This window comes from Cystoisospora suis, assembly GCF_002600585.1.
Source record: "Cystoisospora suis strain Wien I chromosome Unknown contig_9382, whole genome shotgun sequence".
Lineage (NCBI taxonomy): Eukaryota > Apicomplexa > Conoidasida > Eucoccidiorida > Sarcocystidae > Cystoisospora > Cystoisospora suis.
In genome coordinates, this window is record NW_027162157.1 from 1 (window position 1) to 9,353 (window position 9,353).

The 9,353-nt window shown below is 43.9% G+C and overlaps 1 protein-coding gene across 1 annotated transcript; it reads right to left on the reverse strand.

The window, feature by feature from the left end:
* Window positions 1–640: 640 nt before the first annotated feature.
* Window positions 641–9,327, reverse strand: CSUI_011031 (clathrin heavy; the record flags this gene model as incomplete). Its single annotated transcript, XM_068071132.1, has 7 exons — window positions 641–913; window positions 1,700–1,972; window positions 3,103–3,588; window positions 4,543–4,879; window positions 5,800–5,976; window positions 6,818–7,188; window positions 8,131–9,327. Coding segments are annotated over 7 exons (3,114 nt in total), but the record flags the coding sequence as incomplete, so codon positions are not given.
* Window positions 9,328–9,353: the final 26 nt, after the last annotated feature.

A 9,353-nucleotide genomic window follows, 5' to 3' on the forward strand; every position in this document is an offset into this window, starting at 1 on the left:
AAGACATAGACCGAAAGAGACAGGTGAACCAAAAAAGGCACTTGAAGATACAGGAAAGAAGGACAGCCAAACACTCTCTATGCTCCATCAAAAGAAGAAAGAACAACACTCCGGGAATGAGTAGGTAGGAACGCAGGTGTATGTACAGGGTCACTCACCACCGATGGAAAGTGAACAAGCGTGTCTACTGTCAACATGTTGATGACGAATTTTCTATAGTAAGAGCTCTTTTATTAGAAAACTGCCCAGCAATCGCTCGTATTCTGGTACGAAGAGGAGAAATCGTATCAACGATTAGGCGTCTCGGATCGATCATTAATAATAAGAAATCCACTTCCGCGGCAAAGTGTGAATTTGCTGCGTCGTGAACGGACTCTCCCCTGCCGACCGAGTGTACGTACACCGCGAGAGGAAGGCTTCCTCAAGCCTAAGATGGAAATGACCGTAAGTGCACTGACCCACTATTCTTTCACCACCGCACGAGTCTAGATCCCTTTCAAATGCATGCACTTGGTTGCGCTACGCATAAAGACTGCTGAAGTAACAGGCGAGACTTTCTCAAAAAAGAAGTATCAAAGAGATTCTTCTTTCTCTTCTCTTCTTCNNAGTGAAGAAGACTTGAGAAGATCAAGAATAACTGGATTACCTGGACAAATAGTTCGTGAGTCCATGCAGTTGGATGAAGAATGAGGCAATTAGCTGCTTGTTCAAATTCATCGTAGTTCATGTGTAGATACACCGCCTCTTTCCACAGATTCTGACGTTCGCATGCTCGGATCAAACGCGGGATATTCACTTTCCCGCTATGTTGACGAACATAGTCCATCAACTTATTACTCTCGTACGTCGCATACAAAACACCCAACTCCGTATATAAGCCGACATGGGTGCGCTCGCCTTGAAGACCTTGTTCCTGAAGAAAAAAAAAAAAAAGACGCATATCCTCACACGTGTTGTCCCTTCAGACTCCAAACAGATTCGAATGCTCGTCGTTCTCCTTTCATGAAGGAGATTGACCAGACAGCCCTCAAAAAGAGAAAGAAAGAAAGAGAGTAGATCACAAAATAGCAGGTCCAAAAGGTATGGGAAGTTTAACGTAACATATCCATCAATCTTGTAGTAGTAGTCGCGGTAGTGGTAAAGAATTTTTCACAGCGGGTGCATCACGAAAAGTCACTCATGCAGAAGAGACGCAAGATTTCTTTTTAGGACGAAATACATGCACACGCACGTAATACACATATACTGGTCCACTTACATATATTTACACAGACACGTATACAGATATGTGTGTGTCTATACAGATATTAATCTACATATATATACATATATCCACTGTACATCCCTCCTAGCCCTATGATGCATGACACGTAGACAGACACAGCCTAGCTTCCGAACAGAACATGAGTCTCTTCAACACTGAGAGGCGTTACATCCCCTCCACCACATGCTTCTTCATATATATACACGTAAAACACATATCCATACTTGCATGCATAGTCAGCTGTTCACGTATATAGCTGCATGATTCGGTCTGCAAATACAAGAGAATGTTCACCACCCGCATGACTCATCATCTAAGCATATCTATATCCATAGAGCTCTGCGTATGCACTTAACTCACAGCAACCTTTCATTCTTATCCTTTTTTCGTTTTCTTCCTCTCCCTTCTTCACTCTCCGTCCTTTCTGAATCTTACGAGAAGCTCAATGAGTTGAGTGAACAGGCCTAGTTGCTCGTAGCGTTCGATGAGACTGTCCAGATGATCAGGATGGACAATCAAGCTGAGAGATGCTGTATGGGCGAACTTCAACTCTCCTTTACTTAGAGCGGCGAATGCGACCTCCTTCCATGTCTTGGGGTTCTTCGCTTTACGCGCAGCATCGACAGCCGCAGAGAAATCTTCGAGTCTCACGAAACAGCTAGCGAGCTTCGAGTAACTCGGGAGAGACGCATACAGAAGTTTAGCCGCCTGATAAGAAAAGAAAAGGAGGCAAGAGGGATCAGCAAGCATCTACACCATTCATTGTTTCTTTCCTGTCTATCAAAGACAGACGGAAGATTCTTCTTTTCCCCTTCTCTCATGTCTTTTTCTTGAAAAGAAAGATAGCCGGATGAAGAGGCTTGGGAAGAACAGAGATTTAGAAGCCTTATGAATTGAGGCAAAACACAAACGTCACAGAAGAAAAGATTCTCAACAAGCTTCATTATTCTATCTCAAAAGCCCTTGACCGAGGGATGAAGAAGTAGTCGATGTCTCTCTCTCGATTTTTCTGGATAGACAGAAGAATGATAGAAAGGATCGAGAAGTCTAGCTGTAGTGGTGCTTCAACACCAGGCGTCACATGCATAAAGAAATACTAGAGAAGCATGCATGCATGCATCATCACTATACAGAGGAGACTTGCGACCTCCACATGGAAGATGGAAGCAAGGCGACGATACACACGCGAAAGAGATACACCCGATCACCTATCAAGAAAAGAGGAGATCCCCCCTCGGACCTCCGTATCACAGCCGAAGAACATGAGAAACAACTCGACAGATATATGTATGTTCTTTCTTTCCTCTTCTTTTCGCAGTCTACATCTCTCTTCACTTTACGAACGCCTACAGACACAGGTCATCAGAGAAAAGCAAGAAGAGAAACGGAATCGATCCCAAAACAAAACTCGAAAAAGATAACCCAGAAACGCATCGAGTCCCTCTCTTCTTCATACACCCCTCGGATCCACACCTGCCTCTACTCACCTCCCGCACACGCGACCAAGGGGAGAAACCTCTCTACTTCTCTACCTCTACCTATAAGTCGGAGTGAGAAACAGATGAGTCTTGAGAAGTGATTAAGCTCTGATCTTATTAAAGAGGCCAGTGAGACATAGACGGACCCCCCCCCCCTCCAACCCTCCACTAACATAACAAGACTCATACAACATAGCAGTAGTTGAAGGAGGAGTCACCGTGAGATCACAGGCATTGCGAGTATAAAGATCATAGCTAGACCACGCGGTAGAAGTAAGAGCCGTAGTATTAGGAGAAGTCGTGATAGTTCACGGAGTAGCACAAGTAATCGTACCATTTGTATGATGAGTTGACGCTTACTTTATAATGTTGTTCTTCGAAGAGTCGATCTCCTATCGCTTGAACATTAGCTGTATTGGTTCCACTGACAAAGCTATCCATTTCATCTAATCTATCGGTTTTCGCATAAGCATAGAGAAGTTCAGAATCGATCACTTGATCTTTCACAGTAATTTTCTTTCTCGCCATTAAGAGGTAATCGACAAGAGCGTCATAGGCATCCGCAGCGCTCGCTTTCTCGACGACCTCTTTATAGGCATCTCCATCACCCGCTTTGAGAAAACTCTCGATCGCCTCTCGAACTTTTCCTTTATTCAATTGGGCTCGACCTAGCTTCTTCCACACTTCGATTTCATTGCATCTCTGAGCGAACTCAACAGCACGCTCAAGATCCGATTCTCCTCCTTCTTCAGCTGATTTCAAGAGCGTATCTGCTGCTTCTCCATATAAGCCGAACTTCTTATAAATCGTGAAGGCTTCCTCTCGTAAACCATAGTCCATGGCAACCTAGAACAAACAGAGAGAAAGAGAAAGAAAGAACGATAGGAATAAAGGAGACCGGATGAGAGGCAATGAGAGAAGATATATAGATAGATAGATAGATTCTTCTTGGATTGGAAGAAAGAGAAGAAAAATCAACGTTCGAAGTAGGAGGAGAAGAAGAGGAGAGAAAGACGAAAGAGGAGAGGGAGAGGGCAGGGTTAGAAGAGAAAGAGAAAGAAAATGACGTCAGGAAGGATGACGACCAAGACAGAGAGGGAGATATACAAGACGTGGGTGCGTATAGGATACAAACACCCTACGACAGCCATCATCGAGAAAGACGACTCCTACAATATAGCCTAGACAGATAGATAGATAGATAGATACGTGTCTTTCCGTCTCTACATGCCCGGAAGCCATCAACAATGCGGATCCCCTTGATAAGAAATAAGCTGACAGGAAAGAAGTAAGGACATTTCCCACGCAGACTAAGTGAGTAGTACCCTCACTCTTGCTGAACCGAACATAAAGAAAAAGATACGCTACACAAGAGCTTTCCCTTCTCATGTTCTCTCCCTCATTGTCAAAAGCAAATTCCTTCAGCACATCATACACCCCCAACCCATCCACCCACGTCATGCATCTCCATGGATAGGGTGAACACATTCTGCTAGCTCCCTAGAGCGTGGCATATACACGTATATACATATACAGCACTATATTCAACGCCGCCTCCCCTCTGTATGTGTATGTATATAGATATCTGCATATATATCGCCCAGTGCTGTGATCTTTTGCGTTATCTAGAGTGAGAGCACCGGGTGACGAGAGAGACAAAGACATGTGATGAGATCCCTGCATGCGAACATGCGTAACGATGTATAAGCCACGGTCCCTATATGAGAAACACACCGACAGAAAGAGCATGCACTTGCGTTTCTTAACCAGGCGAGGAGTGCATAGCAAGCGAGGCCATACCTGTGCAATAGCTCCTCCGTCATAATTTTGAAGGCGATTGACGTAGTCCATGATTCGGCTACTATCCGCCTTCATGGCTGTAAGAATGAGAAGATTCTGAAGGTTCTTATTGTTGCTGAAATCGCTGTTATGTAGGACAATCTTTTCTAATAGCTCAATCAGTTCATGAGGCAACTGAGCGTTAATGAAAGCATTCACCGCAGCTGACACCTCGTCTGCAGAGGAGGATTCTGGTAAAGCAGAAGAGACAACTTGGTCGATAGCCTGTCTCCTGTGAGGATTATCTTCACGTAAAACATACGCCCACAGTTCAGGGGCTTGACGCTCGACCAGATATCTGAAAGACAGTGAGACAGAGACACCGGCAAGAGAGAGACAGATAAGGATCGATGAGAGGAAAGACAAAGAGGAGGAAGAAGTAGAAGAAGAATAGAACAACGTAAAGGGACATATAAAGACACATTTCAAGAGAATAGAAAGAGAGAGAGATACCAAGAATGAAAGAGAGACAGACTCTCGCTTACAACTCCTGCTCCCCTATTACATTCTCTAGGCACCATTCGTTGTCTAGTACATCCCGCATTGTCTCTACACATATCTTACAAACCCTCACATGACAGAAAATCCCTTTGGCTTTCTGTATACACATTCACCCATCCACCTTTCCCATATATATATATAGAGAGAGAGAGAAAGATGGCTATATGTTTACATATATACATAGCTGCCTCATACTACCCTATGTGTGCATGTAGAGAGACATGTCAATTGTTGCTAGCATCGCGCTTCTTCTCATGAGCAAGTGAGATCCTTGGAAAAAACAGAACACACACATCACTCCTTCCCTCGTCAATCTTTATAGAGAAGGAAGGATACAGACGGTGAGCTTCGTCATCTTGATCGCCTTATCTACCTACCTATCTGTCTACGTTCTCCGTGTATATGTACATGCACATGGTGGCATGATCACCCTATCTATCTATCTATCTATCCTTTATCTATCTATCTTTAATCTATCTATCTTTAATCTATCTCTCTATCTATGCTGTACCTTCTTTTACAGGAGTCTCTTTACAGAGTGAGCATCTGATGCCTCATTCCTTCATTCATCATCTGCCCCAAGACTTTCACCCTTCTATGCTCTTCTATTCTTCCTCATCCTCTCAAACATTCACAAAACCATCTTCTTCCTCAATAGAAAGAAAAGGAACAAGAAAAAGAAGAGAAGAGAACGACTACCACTCTTCTTCTTCTTACCTGGCTTGGAGTCTGAAGAGTCCATTCTTGTTGGTCAATTCAACCAGCTGTTCGTCACATGAGCCCCATGCACGTTTGTATGCTGTAAAAGCTAGATGTGGATCGCGCTCTTCGCAGTACTTTCCAACGACTGAAGAGTCATAGTACGCATTCGTCTTGAGGAATTGCTCTGCATCTCTGAGACAGAGAGAAGAAAAGAGAAAACGAAGAGAAAGAAAGAAAGAAAGAAAGGACGTGCACGCATACATACACCCTCAAGCCGTCAGGAGGTCGATACGCAGTCACTGTCATTCATGAAGAAAATGAGAACTGCCTGAAGTAGAGAAAAACAGATCTAGAGATACCGATGAAAAGGAAAAGACTGACTGAGAAGCGAGAATGAGACGGAGGCGTACGTGGAAAAGAAAAGATCGAAGACAGGAAGGAGTAACACTGATATGGAAGGAGGACTTCCACGGTATAGAGAACGCTTGATAGTGTAGAAGGTGAGAAAGAATATTTCGTTCTATGAGAAGGTCCACACACATATATATACGATTGAACAGTCTACAGGAGAGACACCGTTCTGATGTGGATAGCGTGCAATAAACAATGATTGATTAAACGCGTCGTCTTATATTCTGAAGACAGACTTTCAGGATGAAAACAACAAAATATCGATTGAAGATTGCAAGCACGCATGCAATCTGCACCATTGAAAGAGAAAAGGGAGAAAAGGTCTTTCGCCATATTGTAGTCATAGCAGCGGGAAAATACACTGGACTTGCCATGTACGATCTTACATACATAGAGATTTAGACGATGACAGCAGGGAGGAAAAGCTGAAGCATCGCATCAACTCGACGAGACTTGAGAGAAAGACAAGACGGAGAATAGACAACGACGCGAGATGAAGTCTATATGGACATACAGACACAGGAATCTTCTTTGACGCTAAGAAGAGAAGAGACACCCCTCCCTCCTGTTCTTTTGTCTCCTTTTACTGCATCTCTCTTTGCTTTAGAATCTTGATGTGTACCTGTTTGTATCAATGTAGATCTTCGCAAGAGCATTGTGTACAGCAGGATCTTGATTTCCTTCAGCTACACGAGCTTCAAGCCATTGCAATAGAAGTCTCAGGCGATTGCGTTTCTCGAACTCTTCAACAAGCTGCTGAGCTGAGCAACCTCCTCGTACACTCTGAAGTAGATTCTTAATGAAATCTTCGGCCGCATCCTGATCTATCAAAGCTCCCAGCACGATAGGCGCGTTTGCTGCATTGACTCTCGAGACATACACCTCAATATACTTCAGTAAGGAATTCTTGAAGAGATACTCCGCAAGTTCTGTAACGTAGCCATGTAAATCGCAGACATAGATCAGAGGACGGGGATCCGCCAGCTTCACTTCCTGGACAGAGAAAGAAAGAAAGGAGAGCAAAGAGAGAAAAGTTACACACAGCAGAGGAAAGAATACATACAGAGTGCAAAAACTGAAGGTGAGAAAGGGGTGTATGAGAAAGAGACATGAGTGATGCTTGTGCGGCTATCTATTGACTGTGTGGGAGGCGCTCCACCATCTCTTCCCCGGATGCGCATCATGAACAATGCATGCATGCATGCATTCATAGTGAAGAAAGTGAAAGATAGGGAGGTAAGTTCAACGACGAAAGGATAGATAGATAGATGGATATACACCTCAGAACTTCAATTTTTGTATCAACCAGGCTGCTGGCGAGTGACGAACGAGGACTGCTACATGAAGATCTCCACATGGAAAGTCACGATGAATGAAGCGAAAAGAAGAGATAAGTAACACTTATAGGGAGAGAAGATAGACCCACAATTAAGAAGAGCGGAGAAACCTGCAGAGAAGTCAACTGACATGGAACATAGATGGCCTCGCTAAAGCTGGAGAGAAAAAGATGAGAAGAGAAACACGAAGTTACGTAATCTCATGTAAGACACAGACTAGAACTACACATGTCTACCCTATACACATCGACATACTCATACATCCCTATCCACGTGTATTTATATGTAAGTGACGTTTGCGTGCGATACAAATGAATGGAGACATATCCCGAAGAAGTCTACATACGAATCACGCCAGATATGTGTACGCTTACAAAATGAAAAGGCCTAGAAGATCCAGCACCCTCATACCCTACGCTCACACCCGAAGACTCTCATCATACACATGCAGCACATGCCAACTGGATCCATCGTCACTCCTCCCACCTTCTGTCTCTATCTCCATCCCTTTCAACCCACATGTCCTTCTTTATGAGTAGATTGAGAGACATCCATCCACCCATCCATCCCCTGAAGAACAGGGCGGAACCCCCCTTACCTTAAGGAAATCTTTAACTCGCACAGGTTCATAGCATTTGCTTTCTCTGCATACACGTTCAACCTCCTGTGTATGATTGAGCTTCGCCGCTGCTTCAATATATTTGAAGTGGACTTCAGGATCCGTTGAGAAGGCAAGAATCGAACCCAGGAAGTAGAAGATGCCCTCGTAACTACTGAACTTCTCGAACATTTCGATCAGACGGGATGTGCCGATTTGTGTATGGAATTTGATCGCCACAGCGACAACCGCTTGAAGATTCTGAGAAGAGCTTCTTAACATATCGGTCAAGATTTCTAAGCATGTATCAGGGGCCATGGAGCCGAAGAACTGTTGCGTCCATTCTTGGTTGAGTTTGCCGCCTCCTTGAAGCATCACGCGTTTGATATCTTGAACGTCTGTATACAGTTCTAAAGCTCGTTGATATAACCCTGCCTTCTCACATAGAGCTGCAATCTTGGGCTTATCAAAGTGAGTTAACATATCCATCTGAAAGATTGTTTCGGCGACTTGAGGTGAGTTCAAGAGATTGACTTCTAAGAGACGAGTTTGAAGAGCGCTGTGCTCGGGTTTATTTCCTTTAAGATAATCTAAGAGAAGAGAGGTCAACTCTTGCAATCGATGCTGCTGTAAGAGAATATCGATGACTTGATTAATATCTACAAGGGGTGGATCACATGCTAGTAACTGTTGAGCAAACTTCACAGCGTTCTCTGGATTCACATTGACGAGATTTCGAAGAAGGAAGGAATAGTCTGTCTGATAACGCGATTCCTTTGCATACTCAATGATCTCATCGTATCGCCCCAACTCTGTCAACGCTTGTAATACTTTCTGTCCGGCTTTTGCTTTACGATAGATACGCACAGCTAGGTTCAAGTCGAGACTCTTCACAATATCTCCCAGCTCTTCTGTGCACTCGAGCTTATCTTCATTCAGCCACTTCTCTATGAAGTCTTTACGTCCTTGTAAGGCGACAGGTCGCACTAGCTCAATACTTTCAATGGCATTAAGAGTCCCGTAATCAAGTAAAGTTGAAAAGTAAAGAAGAATAGCCGATGTCTGTCCTGGCTGGGTAGGCACCGATTTGAACTGCTGGATCACTTGAGCTGTGCGTAATAAACCACTCTTTAATGTCGCGGCTATTCGAGCGGCCGCTTTGTAGTTCCCTGAGGCAAAATTCTGATTGAATTCCTGGAAAAGAAACAAACAAAAAAGATAAA